At 49.8% G+C, this 22,064-nt stretch overlaps 1 protein-coding gene across 4 annotated transcripts in view; it reads right to left on the reverse strand.

Annotated features, from left to right (window-relative positions):
* RELA (RELA proto-oncogene, NF-kB subunit) overlaps positions 1 to 22,064 on the reverse strand; it is a 273,417-nt gene that overhangs the window by 98,670 nt on the left and 152,683 nt on the right. For all 4 annotated transcript variants that reach the window (XM_086938309.1, XM_086938310.1, XM_086938308.1 and 1 more), the window contains exon 6: positions 8,943 to 9,034. In XM_086938309.1, coding sequence (XP_086794435.1) covers positions 8,943 to 9,034 — 92 coding nt within the window. The remainder of the gene's footprint in view (positions 1 to 8,942; positions 9,035 to 22,064) is intronic.

Below are 22,064 nucleotides of genomic sequence, written 5' to 3' on the forward strand. Positions count from 1 at the left end.
CTGGAGTTTGGCTAATGGTCTGTGTGTACTGACCATTGGCTTGAATTTTGCTGGCGGTGAGTGTGGACTTGCACTTGGCTAATGGTGTGTGCGGACTTGCGCTTCATGACAGTGTGTGTAGATTGGCGCTTGCCTGGTGAGTGGTTCTTGGCAGACGGGGTACGCCATCCACATACACCGCCAGCCGGCGGTTGGCTGCCGGTGTACGTGGATGGCGCTTGGCTGGTGGTGTATGTGGATGAGCTTGGCTGGCAGTGTGCGTGGATGGCGCTAGACTGGCAGTGTGTGTCGATGGTGCTACGCTGGCAGTGTGCGTGGATGGCGCTTGGCTGGCAGTGTGCGTGGATGGCACTTGGCTGGCAGTGTGCGTGGATGGCACTTGGCTGGCAGTGTGCGTGGATGGCACTTGGCTGGCAGTGCGCGTGGATGGCGCTTGGCTGGCAGTGTGCGTGGATGGCGCTTGGCTGGCAGTGTAGCTTGCATGGTTCCCCCAGCATTTTGTTACCCAGAATCCCCCACAAATCTCAAATTTACTTACAAAGTCAAATTTTCCTCACATTTCTGGGTGGGTAAGTAGTAGGATCACCATGCAGGCACAAATTTCCTACCACCCACTTGGGCCATCCACACAAGGGACTTTCTCCTGCCAGCCAATGCAGCCACCACCACCACCCTACCAAACCCAAATTAATATCATGGGTAGACACACTCACGCACTCATATTCTTGAACTAGCTAGTCTAGATATCAAGTATGGCAAGAATACCCCAGATCTACCCACACTCTCAGAATGGAGGGCGGGTATGGACTTGTATATGGTCTCAGAAAGGATGACATATAAAGCATGAGACTGCCCCAAGAAGTTCACTAAGATCTGGCCCCATGGCTGAGACATTATGGCCTAGAATTAGGGAGTGATAACAGTGACAACAGCCGCACACTGGATTGAGTCAGAGGCACGAGGGGGAGGGGGACCAGTGGCTACTCCCCTGGACTGGAACTCATGGGGTGGGAGAGGGTGGGTAAATGTAAATGTATTGGCATTTATATAGCGCACTACTTACCCGTAGGGTCCCAAGGCGCTTCGACCGCTGCGAAACCCTTCCTGGCTTCCCTGAGAGATGGTCCCTTAATGGGTATCTCCAGGGTGAGACCAGGCATCCCCGGCGGTCTGGTGGGGCCGTTAGTGAAGATGAGGCAAGCTAATGCCCAGAGTTGCCGAGTGTGATCGCTGATCAGAGTGGGCACAGAGGCGAGAGAATTATCGAGTCCGCTGACCCTGGTCCAGAAACCTGCCGCGCCGGGAATCGAACCCTGGTCCCGGGCCGTCCTCTGCTCTCGGGTCTGCCGCCTCTAACCAGTGAGCCACACTACTTCACTGGAAGGAGCCCTGCTCCAGTGTCCGTCCTGGTAACAACCATTGGAAAAATAATGCTGCTCACGAATGCTTCAATTTATACTGAGACTGCAAACTTACTAGGTGCAATGTATCTGTTTCAGTGTACTTTGTATTAATAAAAACCGTTTTAAAAAAAAAGTATGGGAAGACAATTTTTGAGTGCACTGAAAATCTTGAATATCATCAGAAAACAAACGTCGACTTGCGGAATCATCAAAAGAAAAAAAAACTCTTTAACGCACTCCTCATCTGCAAGTAACAACTTTTACACCACTGTTTCTTAAACTAGTGATTTCTGTGGACCCCATGAAATCATTATTGGAACCTGTGGATCCACATTGAATCATTATTTGCATCCGGGGACCCTCACTGAGTCAGTACTGGACATAGAGGACCACAGCCTAAGTACACAATATTGATCTTTGAACCATGAAATAATATTAAAAAATACAGAAACAGGCATTCAAACACATACAGAAATGATTAAATAGTTTATTTTATTCACACAAAAAAAAATTAAATGGGAATGTTAGAGTTTTGAAAAATTCAATTGAGGCCGCCCATTGTCCATAATATATTCTGTTGATACACCTGCACTGCTCATGAATGAATCTGAGGCAACCGTTTTTTTATTTTAACCTCCAATTTCAAACTCCTTCATATTTAGCAAACATTTTACATTTTTCAATTAACATTTGGCTTCTTTATTTACATTTTATTCATTTGTTAATATTATTTCATTTTCTAAGCAGTGTTGTAGCCCCCCTAAAAACACAATAGGCTTCGCTGACCCCTAGGGTCCCCAAACCAGAGGTTAAATCATTGTTTTACACTATTCACCACAGGGTCACCAGTAAAGGGAACCTCTTCCTATTTGCAACCTAGCTGTACGTATGTACCCAAAATAAATGTATCCTTTCTACACTCTTTACAACACTCTGCTTAACTACAGTTAGGTTGTGCACTTTATATTTAAGATTTTTATATAATCACATTTATTTTGAGACATACATATCTAATGGTTTACTGACAGAATGGGTCATACCTCTGTTTAATTCCAATAAACATATTTACATATGAAAGGGGTTTCACAAGAAACTGAAAATACAAAACATATTGTAAGAAACTGCCTCCTATTTGCACTTTTGTCTTCACTATTACTACTATTGGATGAGGCTCTAAGCTCACTGGGCAGGTATACTCAAAGCCAGGTAGACGTGGTGGAACCAAATAAAAAGTCAGATACAAGTAAATGTATAATCTGAGCTTTCTGGCAGAAATGGGTACACAATGCCCACAAGTCCTACTTCAGGTTTACATTAATTTTGAGACTGAACTGCTAGCCACATTTCTGCAGGTTTGTCTGATTGAATTGCACAGCAAGCACTGCATCAGTTATGCCCTGAGCTTGGTGGTTTCTTGGGAGTGTATTACTACCATTTACTCTTCGCTGATTTTTTTTATAGACTGGGAAGAACAGTCTATGCTAGGAGTAACATACCACTACCGACATGCCTTTGTACAGGGACCTATGAACAAACAAGTTACTAACCTTCAGTAACACTTTTTCTGGTAGAGACCATCTAGCCGCAGATGCCTCACCATTTGAATATTCCCCAGGCATCAGACTGGGTCCGGAAACTTCCTTCATATGTGTCGTACCCCTGTGTGTCAGCACTGATGTCGTTCAGCCTTGGAAATGAAGCTTATAAAAGGTGCTACTCCCAAGATATGACGTAGGTTGCTTTTGACACTGTCTTCACCTCAGACATGGAGCCCCAAAAGTAACGTATATCAGTGTGCAGATTGCTACACTTAGCATCTTATTAAGGGGTAGAGTCTAATCACAGAACGGGGAGGAAGGGCAGTTAGGTGCAGAATCTGTGACTAGATGGTCTTTACCAGAAAGTGTTACAGAAGGTAAGTAACTTGTTTGACAGCAGCTTCTAGCCACAGATTCCTCATGATTTGAATAGATACCAAAGCAGCACTGACAGCAATGAGAGGTGGGCTGTGAATGCACTCAAACCGGAAAAAGTCCTGCAGAAGTGAGTGGGCACAGTGCACGTGCCTGCAGACTTGGCTGTCCAGAGAATAGTGCTTAGTGAACGTATGGAGGGACGCCCAAGTAGCTGCCTGACAGATGTCTAGGACAGGGACTCCTCCTGCTAACTTAGTAGTAGCAGCTTTGGCCCGATAGGGAAGGATCACAAGCTTTCTGAAGGCTGCCTCCTTGCCAAAGCATTACAGATCTTAATACAACACACGATCCAGCACAAGATTATATGCTTCTGCACTGCCTTTCCTTTTTTCGCTCCAGTGAACCCCACATAGATTGAACATTCCAAACAGCACCGGGTGGATGATCCAATGTAGAAACAAACTGCTCTCTTTAGGTCAAAGCGATGGAGCCTCTCCCCTATGGGTTGAGGCAGAGCACAGAACGACAGCAGTATGATGGGTTTAACAACGTGTAATAGCATGACGACTTTCTTGTTTGCGCAGTCAGCCAGTTAATCGGGAAGGTGGTGGTGCATGACGGATGAACACACACAGCTTGAAGCTCACTCATGCTGTGCAGAGGTGATGGCAATCAGGAACACAGGATTAATGGTGAGAAGCTGCAAAGGACAATTGTGGAAGGTCTCGAATGGAGTACACTTTAAATATTAAGGAAAAGATTGCGGATCCACTGGGGCATCACAAACGGACAAAGGGGAAACATGTTGTAGCCCTTTCAGAAATTGCATCACAACTGGCGATTTATACAAGGAGGGCTGCTCAGGCAACCGTAAGAATGCAGAGAGGCCCCAAAGATAAACCATAACTGTGCCTAGGGCAAGGCCTTACCGGACAAATACAGGACAAATAAAATATCAGACAGTTTGGCCTGGCAGGGGTCAACCTGGCGAGTGCCAAACCAAACCACAAATTTGTCCCAACAACATGTTTATACGGGGATGTCTGGCTGCTAAGGTGACATCAAACACCGCCGGCAGAAGGCCAAAGATGTTCAGCTGTCACTGCTAAATCTCCATGCATGAAGGAGGAGGCTGCAAAGGCATGGGTGCAGAGCCCTGCCCTTTTGCTGCAACAGCAGGTCCTCCAGAAGGGGCAGCCTGATCAGAGAACACATTCTCAAGCTCAGGAGTTCTGGATACCAAACTATTCATGTTCAATTTGGAGCCATTAGGAGGACTTGGGCTGGTCTGTCCCAATCTTCTCAGGTACTCAGTGCAGGAGTGGTATCAGAGGGAAGGCATGCAACAGTCACAAGGTCCACTCGATGTGGAACCAATCTCTGAATGAGAGACGCCTTGGAAAGTTTCAGAAGTGCTAACATTGCACGTACTCAGTGGTGAGAAATCAATCTAGCCAAGGTTCTTCCCATTCGTGGAATAGGCCTCGTGCCACCCCCATGTGTAACTGCTACTCGTGATCTGCTAAGTGCTGATGGCTGGGTTTGTCTGGCCTGGCATTCGGGGAGCCCACCAGGTGGTTCGCCAGCAGAGAAAACATGGTGGTCCAGCCATTTCTGGTGACGCAAGGCGTCCTTGCACAGAGTCCTTGACTTCGCCTCTGCCCGGTTTGCTGCAGTACCACATGGTGGTGGTGGTGTCCATGAGCACCTGTACCAGCCTCATCTTGATGGTTGGCAGTGATGCTTTCAGGGACAAGCAGGTGGCCCTCAGCTCCAGACAACTGATATGCAGTCGAGATTCTGTAGGAGTCCAGAGGCCTCTGATCTCCACCTCTCTAAGTGGCAGCTCCAGACCAGAAGCAATGCATCGGTCACCACTGTCAACTCTGTGCGAGGAAGGGAGAGTGGTCTGCTGCTGACGCAATCACGGTCCAGCAACCACCACTTCAGATCCTTTGAAGTGTCCTCTAAAATCTGAACGTGTTTGAAGAGGTCCACTTGATGTTGAGCTCGCATGGGCTTCAGATTCAACTGCAGAGCTCGCATATGCAACCTCACATGCTCGACCAGCAGGATGCAGGAGGATATCAGTCCCAGCAGCCTCAGAGTCGACCTCACTGAAATCCAGAGCTAAGACTGAAAGATCGATATTGTAGTCTGAATGTCTTAGTCACTTTTTCGAGGGGTAAGGCACGAAACTTAACAGTGTCACAATTGGCTCAACTGAAGGGGAGCATCTGAGAAGGAGTCAGGGTTGACATTAGTATGTTGATAGTGAACCCCAAAGATTACAGGAGGTCGTCGTACTATGGAGGTGGCCATTGACTTCTTAGGCGACCCCATCGTCGAAGGAGGGAAAGACTAGGATCCCTGAGCTGCAAAGGTGTGCTGCCACCGATCTCGTTTTCATGAAAACCTGAGGGGCACTGGTGAGACCGAAGAAGGCACAGCAAACTAATAATTCTCTTCTCCCACCATGAACCTCAGGCAGCTCTGTCTGGCCAGCAGGATGGGAATATGGAAATAAAAATCCTCCAAATCCAAGGTCACCATTCGATCTCCAGGATCGAAAGCAGACATGACCTGGGCTTGGGTGATCATTTTGAACTTCTTCTGGAGGAAGGCATTGAAAGGGCACAAGTCTAGAATAGGCCAAACACCCAAGTCATTTGTGGGCACCAGAAATTAGCAGGAACAACCATACCTTACTTTCATCACAGGCACCCTTTTAACAGCCCATTTGGCAAAAAGGGCCTCAACGTCCTGCCGCAAAATGTTGAAATGGTACTCAGTCAGTAATTGGGTGGAAGATGCAGCGGCGACGAAAGGAAGGGTAAGGCATAACCTTTGTAGACAATCTGCATAACCCACCTGTCTGATGTGCTCTCTAGCCAATCTGGATAGAATCTGTGGATTCTGCCTCCCACAGTGTATTTGTGACCCAGTAAGTGTAAACTAAAGAGGCTTGGCAGGTCGGCCTGCAGGGAGTTGAAGGACTGAGCAGCACGCTGAACTTGGCTGCAGGGGCAGTGGGCACCAAGGCCTCCCCCGCTCAACTTTTGGGTTCCCTGCTGGGGAGGGACATGCTGGCAGTAAGGAATGCTTGAATTGAAGTCATGTAAGGAATGCTAAAATTGCCGATGGCGAGGCTGGGTAGCTCTACTCTCCTTAAAATGTTCCAGGGCAGAATCATCATTGTCCCCCAAATACGTGAGCCCCATTGAACTGTGTGTCCATCAGGGAGGACTGGACGTCAACTAAGAACCTAGTTGATCGTAGCCGTGCATGGCGATGAATGGCAACAATGGTGCCAATAGAGTCGGTGGTGTCCAAGCCACAACAAATTGTGAACTTGGCCATATCACCACCATCCTGAATGGCCAGTGACGGAACAGAGCGAAGGACTTCAAGAACACCTGGGTGTACTTGCACCACTGAATACCAGAGGACATGAGTATAGTGAACCAGCAAAAAGGAGGCATTAACTGATTGCAGGGTCAAACTGGCTGAGAAGAGATATTTTCCACATGTCTCCACTTGTTTCGATGCCCTGTCAGGGTGAGTGGTGGGAAAATTGTTAGGGACGGTCCGGCTGATGGAGGCCTGCACCAGGAGGCTCTCAGCAGAATGGTGCTGGAATAAAAAGGCTGTCGCCGGGAGCAGAGCGATTAAATCTGTCAATTTGCTGGTTAATCAGAGCACCAGTAAATGGCTTAGCCCAAGCTCTAGCAGGGCATCTGTCAATTCCATGATTAAAAGGTAGGAGTGGTGCATAAGCAGTCTGGGCCGACTTCAGGACTTCTGTCAGGACATTTGTTTTCACCTCTATAGTGGCGAGGTACAGGTTAAGGGTTTGACCACCCTATGCCTTACCGTGGCAAAGGATGTAGATTTGTCCATGGCTAGGCCACGAGGAGGTAAAATAGCCAACACTGGGGAAATGTCCAGCCCACTAGCACCTTGCAAATCTGCATAGCAATTTTCATCGGCATAGGAATGAGTGAACTCACCAACCTGGTCAAGATCATTATCAGAGTCCGTTCCAAAAAGAGGGTGTAAACAGTATTGCCTTCTTTGTGGTAGGAAGGGAGAGTGCAGAAACCTCTATCAGATTTGGTTGGGACACTGGTCAAATTCACACATGCTTCGAGACAGTGTTTGAAAGGACAGTCAGGCCACCTTTTCAGGCAGTTAAGACACCATCGGGTCGATGTACCCAGGCCTGGAGTGGATATGGGCAACGGGGCACTACTGGAGCCAAGGGTGGAAGCGGCTCAGAGGGTCCAGCTGGCGACGAGGGCGAACCCTCGAGCAGTAACCCAGATGGTAGACCTCTGGGCCCTATGTAGCCCAAAGGGGCACCAGAGGGAGTCAGTAGAAATCCAAAGAGACAGAGCATAGTTGATCAAAACTCTTCAGTCTGGCGAGGTGTAGCTGAAGGTCCTAAAAACTCATTTTGTGCCAATCCAGCTGTGGAATCTACTCCAAAGTTGGTGGACTTCAGAAACGGGACCACTGGCGCAACCCAAGCGCTTTATCAGGGAAGTGGGAATGGCATGAAGGAGCCATCCAAGTTTCTTAGATACCTGAACAAGCTTTGGACTTGGAGCAGGACTTGGACTGGTCCTGGCAAGGTGTCTTTTTCTGCTTGGTGATGTAAAGTTTTGCCTTGCATTATCTAAAGGCCTTCGGTTTCATCAACTTGAAGTCTCTGTAGGTCTTGGGAGTCGTAACTCTACCCCAGACACCACAGGCAAAGCTGGTGGGGCTCTAAAACAGACACCCGTTTGTGAGAATCCTTATAGGGCTTAAATCCTGTCTTGGGGAGGGAGGGGGGTCACACCCCTGGCATACTATTGAAAATGTGTTGAGAAAAATTGAAAAAGTAGTCTCTGAAAGATGAGAAGTTCCAGATCCATGTCTGGAGGGATGGAAAGAAAGGAACAGACGTCAGCGTGCAGGAGTGGTGCACTTCTGGATCAGAACAATGTCACTGCAGTGCCATACACGCCACAATCTGGAGCGGAGGTACTAGAAGAATATTTTCCAGAACCAGTCGGATGCCTGGGCAATTTTCAAAAGGTGATGAATCTGCAATTAGCAAATCTTTATCAGAAACTAAAGTACATACTAGCATCTGGACACCAAACAACAATATTGGATTATTCACTCTGCAAATTTAAAAGTAACAGGTTCTCACTTCAGGCAACCCGTGCATCTCACAATCTGGTAAAACCTCTCCAACCTCATGACTACACTATCTGCCAAAAGACAGCTCTTCAAATCTTGACTGGTTCACAACTGTGAGCTACGGTGACCACTTCACAATGCTTCTTCCATTAGTAACTGTGGGGATAATGTATGTTGACCAGTTACAAACTGCATTTATCTGCAGAAGATAGAGACTAGGTACTACATACCTGATTTTCTGGGAAGAAAGAGATGTTTTTTTATGAATAACTATAGGCTGTCACCTCACTGGACTTGAACAATGTTCACTGAAGGCGAAATGTACAACTGTCTCTGTTCTTCTAGTTTCCAAAGTTTTATAGATGCATTTAATTTTCATTTTCAAAATATAGGAAAATGTTAACTATACTGATTACGTTCAATGGGAAGTTACCGTTGAAGGGGTTGTTGTTGGTACGGATACGGTCAGCAACTGCGCCATCAAGTTCACGTTTTTTCACACACTGAATACCCAAATTCTGGAAGCTGGGAAGGAAAGTAAACAAAGAAAACGTAAATCATTTTATTTTAAACTTCAGCCCTCATATTCATCAGAGTCTCAAGTAGCAGAAATGGGAAATAATACCTTCTTAGTGATTAAGTTACCCGTAGTCAGTATATTTCAAAACTAAAAACCTAAAGGACAGGGCAAGAAAAAAAAGTCCAAGAGAGGCTGTCAGTTTAAAATATTGTACGATAAGCAAGAGCCCACCTCTTTCCAGTCGGGTGTCACAACTGCCCATGCAACACAAAACTTAACAGCCCATGCTTTGAGTGGCAGGAGCCTAGAAAATGATTAAAAAAGGTGATGAATGAGTGCAGAGTGCTCTTATTCTTTACCAGATAGTGCTGATCTGCCTCAAGCACACGGTTGATAATCTGATTTCACAGACTCAAAAGTAAGGGGAAAATTCAGATTCAAATAGGCTATGTGTAACACTATAGCCAAAAACCACAACTTTGCAGAAATAGGTTTTCAAAAGGCATGCAGAATAACATGTATGGCTGCTCTTCAAATATCTGCTACAGGTACATACATCTGAAAAGCCCTCGCTTTAGGTCTGGTAGACGGACAATGATTTCTTAGTGGAGGTAGAACCCCATCCCATTGGTTTCATAATCTTTGCACGTAAGCAAGACTAACCTACCTGGAAAAACTTCCCTTTGTTACTTTGTTGTCAGAGGTAGAGTTAAAACCATCAGGAGATTAATATATAGAGTGAATACCCTATGGTAACAGTTATTTATAGACTATTTCAAGTTTCTCAAATACTACTTTTAGTGTAAAGTATTCTCAAGCTAAAAAAAGTCCTGGCTAGACAACTGAATGATTTCCTGGTTCAGATGACATTTTGACAGAACCTTTGGAATAATAATATAGGGAACTGTTCTCAGCACCACTTTGTCTATACGGAAAATAAAATAAGGCTCACACAAAGACAAACTTCAAACTCTCAAATCCTTATGTTCGAAATCGATCGTGAATATCAATGCCGTAGTCAAGAGGCCACTGTCACAAGTTAATATAGGTTCAAATAGTAGATTCATTAAAGTAAGAGAATTAAACTCCAGCCCCGTGTGGATACCGATCTTGTTTTGTATTTTTCTTTCACTGTAAAGCACAAATGTGGCAGGTGTTACTTCACAGCATCAGATGTCAATGCGAAAGGGAGATAAACAACTATAAAGCAATTCATTGATGCCAAATTCTCTGTAGAATTGTTGGTCTTCCAGAGTTTACAGGGGGCTCAAATGTCTGATTTGGGCATAGGAACTAGTTGTGACAGTGCAGACCTATCCCCATACAGTTTGACCCTCATTGTAATAATTCACACAGTCTTGGAAGCCAGACTTATGCGCCTGGTTGGATGGTAAAGTGTGAAAATGTGAAGCAGTATATTAGAGCTGTGGCAAGCTCTACCTTGTGGGTAAGTCAGAGATTTACATTAAGGACAAATACAAATGCTTCCCAACTGCTTCATTGTTTGAAGAGTAGACATCCGCAGAAGTGTGCAAGAGTTTACAAGGGTTCCTGAATTGCTAAAGGCATTATAAATACTAGGATAGCATCTTGAGCGGGCTGGTTATGGCTTAAGGCATTAACTCAAGGACAACAGCAAACTATTCGACTGAAATCTACTGCAGAATTCTTGGTAGCAGACAAGAGCTATGCTATCAAAGATTGCACAGGCACAGAGGGCGAGAGTATTTTAACACAAGGTTTTGGCTACTTGCATTCTTTTGCGAGGCAAACAGGTCGATTAGTGGTGTGCCCCAATGGTGGAAGCAGTGATTGAACGCTTGTGGGTTTATCTACCACTAGTGCATTTTCTGGGGACTCCTGCGGAGATCATCTGCAAAACCAGTGAACATCCCTGGGAGATGTTGCCAGTAAGGAGACTGGATGTGTATAGCCCAATGCCAAATCTGCTGCATGAGCCATTATTGTTTCAGCCAGTGCATTCAATCTGTTTCTGTTTGCAATATATTGCCATTCTGGAGAATGCATGGCAGAAAAGCTTAACGAGCTAGTTGATCGCCATGGGTTCCAACACACTGACATAGAGGAACACTTGCTGTGTGCACCAAGGGTCATGAATCATGAGGAGCAACATGTGAGTCCACCAACCGAGAAGGGGGGCATCTATATTGATGGTCCCTTGTTACTTTGGGTTGAAAACGACAAGCCCAGTTATAGGTTCTTTGTATTACACCTTTGTAGTTTGTGTTAATCACTGGACGTCACCAACAATAGACCCTTCCAATCCTCAGCTGCTTGTGATCAAGGTCTTGATCGAGGTTTTCGAAGCAGCTACATGTGTTAGCTGGTGTGTGACACGAAATCAATGCTAGATTCTGCTTTCATATCAGTTTCATGACCAAACTCAGGTCAATGCAACGAGTGGCCAAGGGGAAGCAGTCTTGAAATAAGTGGACTCTCTCTGGGCAGGTGTAGGCGTTGTCTGCAACTGAACTGAGTGTGGCTCAGATGAAAGCTTGTGTTTTTTGGAGATGAATGTGTGATAGTTTTCACATTGACTGTGAACGCTAACTATGGAACAAAATCTTTTGCGGAGGGTGAGCACGGAATTTTGCCATAATGCTCCCCTTTAAAATAATTTGTTCAAGTGTAGGAACACATAAATGCAACTGCACCAGATTATACATTGCCACAAACGCCAGATGATTGGTGAACACCAAGGGGGCGCCAAGACACCTCTGTTTATTTGTGCACTCAATAAATTATATTGACATAACATTTAGATGGCTCGCCTGTGCTGCAGAATGCGTTCATGCACCTGCGTCACTGTACTGCCCACATATCTCAGATTACAGGTGCAAGTCAGGACATAAATCAGATGATCAGTTTTGAAAGTGAACGTGCACTCAATTTTCCTTGCATCATTATTAAAAGGATGTATGGTATTCTTTTAAATTTATGTCCGTGGTGCAAGCTTTGCACCCTGTGCATTTATGGAACCTGTGTCCCCCGCCTCTTCCTGATAACTATCTACCAGACCTACGGATTTCCAGGCTGGATTTCACCAATTTGTCTCTCATTGATACTGCTCTGTGGTATGCAATTTGGAGAATTTTCGGGACCAATGCCCCTATTATTGGCTCAGATTGAATGATGTGCCAATTCTCTCTCATTAATGGTCCTATTTCTTGGCCTTGATTTCTGTAAGTGGTTATCATTCTCACCGTTACTTTCGTTTGCGGTTTATTTTTGGGGTTAAAATAGATTTATCTTGTTAAAGTTTTTCTTAAGATGCTCTCAGGGCACTTTCACTGTACCCTCTAGATTTAAATCTGTCGATTATTTCTTCCATATACATACACAAATACATATATACACAACACACACACCACACACGTTTTACACTACCACAAGGCACATCTCTCCCACAGGATAACATTGGGTTACCTTATTACAATTAATACATTATAACTTGTGTGGGAGCCAATAGGAATGCCATGTTTACCATTAAAGAAGGTTTTAAATTGCAGTTCCTCAAATGCTAAAGTCATAATGCTGAAAATTAATTTTTTAGAAAATTGGCATTATATTGTCCTAATAATTTGGTGCCTGTCCCTTGTTCCGGGGTCAAATGACTAGGTGTAGTTGGCAGCTAACTTCTGTGTATTCTTCCTAGGCAGTCTCATAAGAGGGCCTAAGTGTTGGCAGTATGCGCCATCTGGCTTAATTCTTTTTGGGGGGGGGGGGGAGGGTATGGAGCTCTCCCCTTCCACACTTGCACTTCAAAGCACTAACGCACAAATGACTTCACACTAGCCTATTGTGTGCCCACACCAATTAGGACCAAGGCAGGGAGGCAGGAAATTCTACACACCTCTGTAGAAGCTTCTCGCACTTCAAAGTGGGCACCAGGTATAACAAGCATTTGTAATGCATTCGTCTCGCATTAGGAAAGTTTGAGCTATTAGTATTGTAAATGACAATTTTTTATTTATATTTTGTTTTTGAAAATAGCTAAATTAATAGCTTTGTCATTTACAATGCCAATAGTTATAACTTTCGCAAATGTGACACCTATAGCATTTGTAATGCAATATGTGTTGTATTTACGTGATTTACATGTATTGATATTACAAATAACAATGGCTTTTAATTTTTTTCAATAATTAATACTTAAATAAAAGTTATTGTAATTTATGGCAATAGCTTAAAGTTTTGTAAATAACTTTTGTGAAGATTATGTTCAGTGTATTTTATTTTGACGAAAATCCAAGAACAGAAGTGAAATATTAACATCTTTTTGTTACATTTGTAATAAAGCTTGAAACATTGAGAGAACATATTTGAACCAGGTGCTGTTGAATGGTTGCACAGACTGATGCTGTGGTGGCGCTGAGTGATGTGATGACAAATGAGTGATGCTGTGGTGTTCAGTGATGCTGCGGTAGCACATAGTGATGTTGTGGTGCCCCCGAGTGATGCTGGGGTGGTGCGGAGTGATGCTGTATGCTATGCTAGGTTTTGTTTTGCTATCCTATGCCTTGTTTTGTTATGCTGTGTTGTGTTTTGTTATGCTATGCTATGCTTGGTTATGCTATGCTAGATTTGTTATGCTATGCTATGTTTTGTTATGCTATGTTCTGTTGTGTTTTATTATGCTATGCTTTGTTTTGCTATGCTTTGTTATGCTATGCTATGTTTTGTTGTGTTTTATTAAGCTATGCTATGTTTAGTTGTGTTTTGTTTTGTTATGCTATGTTTTGTTATGTTATGCTATGTTTTGTTATGCTAAGCTATGTTTTGTTTTGCTATCCTATCCTTTGTTTTGTTATGCTATGCCATGTTTAGTTTTGCTATCCTGTGCTATGCATTGTTATGTTATGCTATGTTTTGTTATGCTAAGCTATGTTTCTTTTTGCTATCCTATCCTATGCTTTGTTTTGTTATGCTATGCTATGTTTAGTTTTGCTATCCTATGCTATGCTTTGTTATGCTATGCTTTGTTTTGCTATGCTATGCTATGCTTTGTTATGCTATGTTTTGTTATGCTATGCTAAGCTTTGTTTTGTTATGCTATGTTGTGTTTTATTATGCTATGCTATGTTTTGTTGTGTTGTTATGCTATGCTTCGCAATGCTCTGTTTTTTTATGCATGCCATGTTTTATTTTGTTTTGTTATTCTATGCTATGCAATGCTATGTTTTGTCATGTATGCTAGGCTTTGTTGTGTTTTGCTATGTTTTGTTATGCTATGCTATGTTTTACGTTATGTTTTGTTCTGCTATGTTTTGTTGTGTTTTGTTATGCTATGCTATGTTTTGTTCCACTAAGCTATGTTTTGTTAGGCTATGTTTTGTTATGCTATGCTATGCTTTGTCGTGTTGTTATGCTATGCTATTTGTGTTTTGCTATTTTTTGCTATCCTATGCTTTGTTGTGTTATGCTATGCTATGTTTTGTTATGCTATGATGGTGAGGGTGTGTGAGTGAGGGTGAGGGTGAGTGAGAGGGGGTGAGGGGGTGTGAGGGTGAGAATGTGTGTGAGGGTGAGAGGGTGAGGGGGTGTGGGAGGGTGATGAGGTGTGTGATGGTGAGGGGGTGTGAGGGTGAGGGGGGGTGAGGGGGTGTGAGGGTGAGGAGTGTGAGGGTGAGGGGGTGTGAGGGTGTGAGGGTGAGGGGGGTGAGGGGCGTGAGGGTGTGAGGGAGGGTGTGGGGGTGTGGGGGTGAGGGGGTGTGAGGGTGAGGGTGGGTGAGGGTGTGTGAGGGTGAAGGTGATGAGGTGTGTGAGGGTGAGGGGGGTGAGGGGGTGTGAGGGTGAGGGGATGTGAGGGTGAGGAGTGTGAGGGTGAGGGGGTGTGAGGGTGAGGGGGTGTGAGGGTGAGAGGGTGAGGGGGTGAGGGTGTGAGGGAGGGTGAGGGGGTGTGGGGGTGTGGGGGTGTGAGGGTGTGTGAGGGTGAAGGTGGTGTGAGGGTGTGTGAGGGTGAAGGTGGTGTGAGGGTGAAGGTGGTGTGAGGGTGAAGGTGGTGTGAGAGTGAAGGTGGTGTGAGGGCGAGGTGGTGTGAGGGCGAGGTGGTGTGAGGGCGAGGTGGTGTGAGGGCGAGGTGGTGTGAGGGCGAGGTGGTGTGAGGGCAAGGTGGTGTGAGGGTGAGGGGGTGAGAGGGGGGTGGGAGAGGGGGTGTGAGGGTTAGGGGGCGAGTGTGAGAGGGTGTGAGGGTGAAGGGGGCGCAAGGGTGAGGGTGAAGGGGGTGCAAGGGTGAGGGTGTGAGGGGGTTTGTGAGGGTGAGGGGTGCGAGGGTGAGGGGTGCGAGGGTGAGGGGTGCGAGGGTGAGGGGTGCGAGGGGGAGGGGTGCGAGGGGGAGGGGTGCGAGGGGGAGGGGTGCGAGGGGGAGGGGTGCGAGGGGGAGGGGTGCGAGGGGGAGGGTGCGAGGGGGAGGGGTGCGAGGGTGAGAGTGTGAGTGTGAGGGAAGGTGACGGGGTGATGGGGTGTGAGGGTGATGGGGTGTGAGGGTGAGGGGGTGTGAGGATGGGTGAGGGTGTGTGAGGGTGAGGGAGTGTGAGGGGGTGAGTGTGAGGGGGTGTGAGGGTGAGAAGGTGTGTAAGGGTGAGAAGGTGGGTGAGGGTGTGTTAGGGTGAGCAGGGGTGAGCGGGGGTGAGAGGGTGTGTGAGGGTGAGAGGGTGAGGGGATGTGAGGGTGAGAGGGTGTGTGAGGCGGGGTGAGGCTGTGGGTGAGGGTGTGAGGGAGGGTGAGGGGGTGTGAGGGAGGGTGAGGGGGTGTGAGGGTGAGGGGGTGTGGGGGGGTGAGGGGGTGTGAGGGTGAGGGGGTGTGAGGGTGAGGGGGTGTGTGAGGGTGAGGGTGAGTGGGTGTGTGAGGGTGAGTGGGTGTGAGTGGGTGTGTGAGGGTGAGTGGGTGTGTGAGGGTGAGTGGGTGTGTGAGGGTGAGTGGGTGTGTGAGGGTGAGTGGGTGGGTGAGGGTGAGTGGGTGGGTGAGTGGGTGTGTGAGGGTGAGAGGGTGGGTGAGGGTGTGTTAGGGTGGGTGAGGGTGTGTTAGGGTGAGCGGGGGTGAGTGGGTGTGTGAGGGGGTGAGGGAGTGTGAGGGGGTGAGTGTGAGGGGGTGTGAGGGTGAGAGGACGTGTGAGGGTGAGAGGGTGTGTAAGGGTGAGAAGGTGGGTGAGAGGGTGTGTTAGGGTGAGCGGGGGTGAGAGGGTGTGTGAGGGTGAGAGGGTGAGGGGATGTGAGGGTGAGAGGGTGTGTGTGCGGGTGAGGGTGTTTGAGGCGGGGTGAGGGTGAGGCTGTGGGTGAGGGTGTGAGGGAGGGTGAGGGGGTGTGGGGGTGTGAGGGTGAGGGGGTGTGAGGGGGTGTGTGAGGGTGAGTGGGTGTGTGAGGGTGTGTGAGGGCGAGGGGGTGAGAGGGTGTGTGAGGGTGAGAGGGTGTGTGAGGGTGAGGGGGTGAGAGGGTGTGTGAGGGTGAGAGGGTGTGTGAGGGTGAGAGGGTGTGTGAGGGTGTGTGAGGGTGAGAGGGTGTGTGAGGGTGAGAGGGTGTGTGAGGGTGAGAGGGTGTGTGAGGGTGAGAGGGTGGGTGAGGGTGTGTGAGGGTGAGTGAGGGTGAGTGAGGGTGAGAGGGTGTGTGAGGGTGAGAGGGTGTGTGAGGGTGAGGGGATGTGAGGGTGAGAGGGTGAGGGGATGTGTGGGTGAGAGGGTGTGTGTGCGGGTGAGGGTGTGTGAGGCGGGGTGAGGGTGTGTGTGAGGGTGAGGGTGTGAGGGAGGGTGAGGGTGTGAGGGAGGGTGAGGGGGTGTGGGGGTGTGAGGGTGAGTGGGGGTGTGAGGGTGAGTGGGGGTGTGAGGGTGAGTGGGGGTGTGAGGGTGAGAGGATGCAAGAGGATGTGCGAGGGTGAGGGGGGTGAGGGGATGTGAGCGGGTGTGTGAGGGTGAGAGGGTGTGTGAGGGTGAGAGGGTGTGTGAGGGTGAGAGGGTGAGAGGGTGTGTGAGGGTGAGAGGTTTTGGTTTGCTATCCTATGCCTTGTTTTGTTATACTATGCTAGGTTTTGCTATCCTATGCTTTGATTTGTTATGTTATGCTATGCTGTGTTGTGTTTTGTTATGCTATGCTATGCTTGGTTATGCTATGCTAGATTTGTTATGCTATGCTAGATTTGTTATGCTATGCTATGTTTTGTTATGCTATGTTCTGTTTTGTTGTGTTTTATTAAGCTATGCTATGTTTAGTTGTGTTTTGCTTTGTTATGCTATGTTTTGTTATGTTATGCTATGTTTTGTTATGCTAAGCTATGTTTTGTTTTGCTATCCTATCCTATGCTTTGTTTTGTTATGCTATGCTATTTTTAGTTTTGCTATCCTGTGCTATGCATTGTTATGTTATGCTATGTTTTGTTATGCTAAGCTATGTTTCTTTTTGCTATCCTATCCTATGCTTTGTTTTGTTATGCTATGCTATGTTTAGTTTTGCTATCCTATGCTATGCTTTGTTATGCTATGCTTTGTTTTGCTATGCTATGCTTTGTTATGCTATGTTTTGTTATGCTATGCTAAGCTTTGTTTTGTTATGCTATGTTGTGTTTTATTATGCTATGCTATGTTTTGTTGTGTTTTTATGCTATGCTATGCTTCGCAATGCTCTGTTTTTTTTATGCATGCCATGTTTTATTTTGTTTTGTTATTCTATGCTATGCAATGCTATGTTTTGTCATGTATGCTAGGCTGTGTTGTGTTTTGCTATGTTTTGTTATGCTATGCTACGTTTTATGTTATGTTTTGTTCTGCTATGTTTTGTTGTGTTTTGTTATGCTATGCTATGTTTTGTTCCACTAAGCTATGTTTTGTTAGGCTATGTTTTGTTATGCTATGCTATGCTTTGTCGTGTTGTTATGCTATGCTTTTTGTGTTTTGCTATTTTTTGCTATCCTATGCTTTGTTGTGTTATGCTATGCTATGTTTTGTTATGCTATGATGGTGAGGGTGTGTGAGTGAGGGTGAGGGTGAGTGAGAGGGGGTGAGGGGGTGTGAGGGTGAGAATGTGTGTGAGGGTGAGGGGGTGTGGGAGGGTGATGAGGTGTGTGATGGTGAGGGGGTGTGAGGGTGAGGTGGGGTGAGGGGGTGTGAGGGTGAGGGTGAGGAGTGTGAGGGGGTGTGAGGGTGAGGGGGTGTGAGGGTGAGGGGGTGTGAGGGAGGGTGAGGGTGTGTGGGGGTGAGGGGGTGTGAGGGTGAGGGTGGGTGAGGGTGTGTGAGGGTGAAGGTGATGAAGTGTGTGAGGGTGAGGGGGGGTGAGGGTGAGGGGATGTGAGGGTGAGGAGTGTGAGGGTGAGGGGGTGTGAGGGTGAGGGGGTGTGAGGGTGAGGGGGTGAGGGTGTGAGGGAGGGTGAGGGGGTGTGGGGGTGAGGGGGTGTGAGGGCGAGGGTGGGTGAGGGTGTGTGAGGGTGAAGGTGGTGTGAGGATGAAGGTGGTGTGAGGGCGAGGTGGTCTGAGGGCGAGGTGGTGTGAGGGTGAGGGGGTATGAGGGTGAGGGGGTATGAGGGTGAGGGGGTATGAGGGTGAGGGGGTATGAGGGTGAGGGGGTATGAGGGGGTATGAGGGTGAGGGGGTATGAGGGTGAGGGGGTATGAGGGGGTGGGAGAGGGGGTATGAGGGTGAGGGGGTGAGAGGGGGGTGGGAGAGGGGGTGTGAGGGTTAGGGGGTGAGTGTGAGAGGGTGTGAGGGTGAAGGGGGCGCAAGGGTGAGGGTGAAGGGGGCGCAAGGGTGAGGGTGTGAGGGGGTTTGTGAGGGTGAGGGGTGCGAGGGGGAGGGGTGCGAGGGGGAGGGGTGCGAGGGGGAGGGGTGCGAGGGGGAGGGGGTGTGAGGGGGAGGGGGTGTGAGGGGGAGGGGGTGTGAGGGTGAGAGTGTGAGGGTGAGAGTGTGAGGGTGTGAGTGTGAGGGAAGGTGACGGGGTGATGGGGTGTGAGGGTGAGGGGGTGTGAGGGTGAGGGGGTGTGAGGGTGAGGGGGTGTGAGGGTGAGGGGGTGTGAGGGTGAGGGGGTGTGAGGGTGAGGGGTGTGAGGGTGAGGGGGTGTGAGGGTGAGGGAGTGTGAGGGGGTGAGTGTGAGGGGGTGTGAGGGTGAGAGGACGTGTGAGGGTGAGAGGGTGTGTAAGGGTGAGAAGGTGGGTGAGAAGGTGGGTGAGAGGGTGTGTTAGGGTGAGCGGGGGTGAGAGGGTGTGTGAGGGTGAGAGGGTGAGGGGATGTGAGGGTGAGAGGGTGTGTGTGCGGTGAGGGTGTGTGAGGCGGGGTGAGGGGGTGTGGGAGGGTGAGGGTGAGGGGGTGTGAGGGTGAGGGTGAGGGGGTGTGAGGGTGAGTGGGTGTGTGAGGGTGAGTGGGTGTGTGAGGGTGAGTCGGTGTGTGAGGGTGAGTGGGTGTGTGAGGGTGAGTGGGTGTGTGAGGGTGAGTGGGTGTGTGAGGGTGAGTGGGTGTGTGAGGGTGAGGGGTGTGTGAGGGTGAGTGGGTGTGTGAGGGTGAGAGGATGCAAGAGGGTGTGTGAGGGTGAGGGGGTGAGGGGATGTGAGCGGGTGAGAGGGTGTGTGAGGGTGTGTGAGGGTGTGTGAGGGTGAGTGAGGGTGAGTGAGGGTGAGTGAGGGTGAGTGAGGGTGAGGGTGAGAGGGTGTGTGAGGGTGAGAGGGTGTGTGAGGGTGAGAGGGTGTGTGAGGGTGAGGGGATGTGAGGGTGAGAGGGTGTGTGTGCGGGTGAGGGTGTGTGAGGCGGGGTGAGGGTGTGTGTGAGGGTGTGAGGGAGGGTGAGGGGGTGTGGGGGGTGTGAGGGTGAGGGGGTGTGAGGGTGAGGGGGGGTGAGGGGGTGTGAGGGTGAGGGGGTGTGAGGGTGAAGTGGGGGTGTGAGTGGGGGTGTGGGGGTGTGAGGGTGAGAGGATGCAAGAGGGTGTGTGAGGGTGAGGGGGGTGAGGGGATGTGAGCGGGTGTGTGAGGGTGAGAGGGTGTGTGAGGGTGAGAGGGTGTGTGAGGGTGAGAGGGTGTGTGAGGGTGAGAGGGTGTGTGAGGGTGAGGGGTGTGAGGGTGAGGGGTGCGAGGGGAGGGGTGCGAGGGGGAGGGGTTGCGAGGGGGAGGGGTGCGAGGGGGAGGGATGTGAGGGGGAGGGGTGCGAGGGGAGGGGTGCGAGGGGGAGGGGTGCGAGGGGGGGGGTGAGGGGGAGGGGGTGTGAGGGTGAGAGTGTGAGGGTGTGAGTGTGAGGGAAGGTGACGGGGGTGATGGGGTGTGAGGGTGAGGGGGTGTGAGGGTGAGGGGGTGTGAGGGTGAGGGGGTGTGAGGGTGAGGGGGTGTGAGGGTGAGGGGTGTGGGGGTGAGGGAGTGTGAGGGGGTGAGTGTGAGGGGGTGAGAGGACGTGTGAGGGTGAGAGGGTGTGTAAGGGTGAGAAGGTGGGTGAGAGGGTGTGTTAGGGTGAGCGGGGGTGAGAGGGTGTGTGAGGGTGAGAGGGTGAGGGGATGTGAGGGTGAGAGGGTGTGTGTGCGGTGAGGGTGTGTGAGGCGGGGTGAGGGTGTGTGAGGCGGGGTGAGGGGGTGTGGGAGGGTGAGGGTGAGGGAGGGTGAGGGGGTGAGGGTGAGTGGGTGTGTGAGGGTGAGTGGGTGTGTGAGGGTGAGTGGGTGTGTGAGGGTGAGTGGGTGTGTGAGGGTGAGTGGGTGTGTGAGGGTGAGTGAAGGTGAGTGAGGGTGAGAGGATGCAAGAGGGTGTGTGAGGGTGTGTGAGGGTGAGTGAGGGTGAGTGAAGGTGAGTGAGGGGTGAGAGGGTGTGTGAGGGTGAGAGGGTGTGTGAGGGTGAGAGGGTGTGTGAGGGTGAGGGGATGTGAGGGTGAGAGGGTGTGTGTGCGGGTGAGGGTGTGTGAGGCAGGGTGAGGGTGTGTGTGAGGGTGTGAGGGAGGGTGAGGGGGTGTGGGGGGGTGAGGGGGTGTGAGGGTGAGTGGGGGTGTGAGGGTGAGTGGGGGTGTGAGGGTGAGTGGGGGTGTGAGGGTTGAGTGGGGGTGTGAGGGTGAGTGGGGGTGTGGGGGTGTGAGGGTGAGAGGATGCAAGAGGATGCAAGAGGGTGTGTGAGGGTGAGGGGGGTGAGGGGATGTGAGCGGGTGTTTGAGGGTGAGAGGGTGTGTGAGGGTGAGGGGGGTGAGGGGATGTGAGCGGGTGTGGTGTGTGAGGGTGTGAGGGTGGTGGGTGAGAGGGTGAGAGGGTGTGTGAGGGGTGTGAGGGTGAGAGGGTGAGGGTGAGAGGGTGTGTGAGGGTGTGTGAGAGGGGTGAGGGGAGGGTGTGAGGGTGAGAGGGTGAGGGTGAGAGGGTGTGTGAGGGTGAGAGGGTGAGGGTGAGAGGGTGTGTTAGGGTGAGGGTGAGAGGGTGTGTGAGGGTGAGAGGGTGTGTGTTCGGGTGAGGGTGTGTGAGGGGGGTGTGTGAGGGGATGTGAGGGTGAGGGGGTATGAGGGGATGTGGAGGGTGAGGGGGGTGAGGGGGTGTGAGGGTGAGGGGGTGTGAGGGTGAGGGGGTGTATGAGGGTGAGGGGGTGTATGAGGGTGAGGGGGTGTAAGGGTGAGGGGGTGTAAGGGTGAGGGGGTGTATGAGGGTGAGGGGGTGTATGAGGGTGCGGGGGTGTAAGGGTGAGGGAGGGTGAGGGGGTGTGAGAGGGGGTATGAGGGTGAGGGGGTGTGAGAGGGGGATGAGGGGTGGGGGGTGAGAGGGGGGTGGGAGAGGGGGGGTGAGGGATAGGGGTGAGTGTGAGAGGGTGTGAGGGGAGGGGGGCGCAAGGGTGAGGGTGAAGGGGGCGCAAGGGTGAGGGGGTGTGAGGGTGTATGAGGGTGAGGGGGTATGAGGGTGAGGGGGTGTGAGGGTGAGGGGGGGGTGTGAGGGGGGGGGGTGAGGGTGAGGGGGTTGTGAGGGTGTGTGAGGGTGAGGTGAGGGTGGGGGGAGAGGGTGTGAGGGTGAGGTGAGGGTGGGTGTGGGAGAGGGTGTGAGGGGTGGGGGTGAGGGTGGGTGGGGGAAGAGGTGGGTGGGGAGGTGAGGGTGGGTGGG

The sequence above is a fragment of the Lissotriton vulgaris genome, chromosome 9, assembly GCF_964263255.1.
Source record: "Lissotriton vulgaris chromosome 9, aLisVul1.2, whole genome shotgun sequence".
In the NCBI taxonomy this organism is placed as follows: Eukaryota; Metazoa; Chordata; class Amphibia; order Caudata; family Salamandridae; genus Lissotriton; species Lissotriton vulgaris.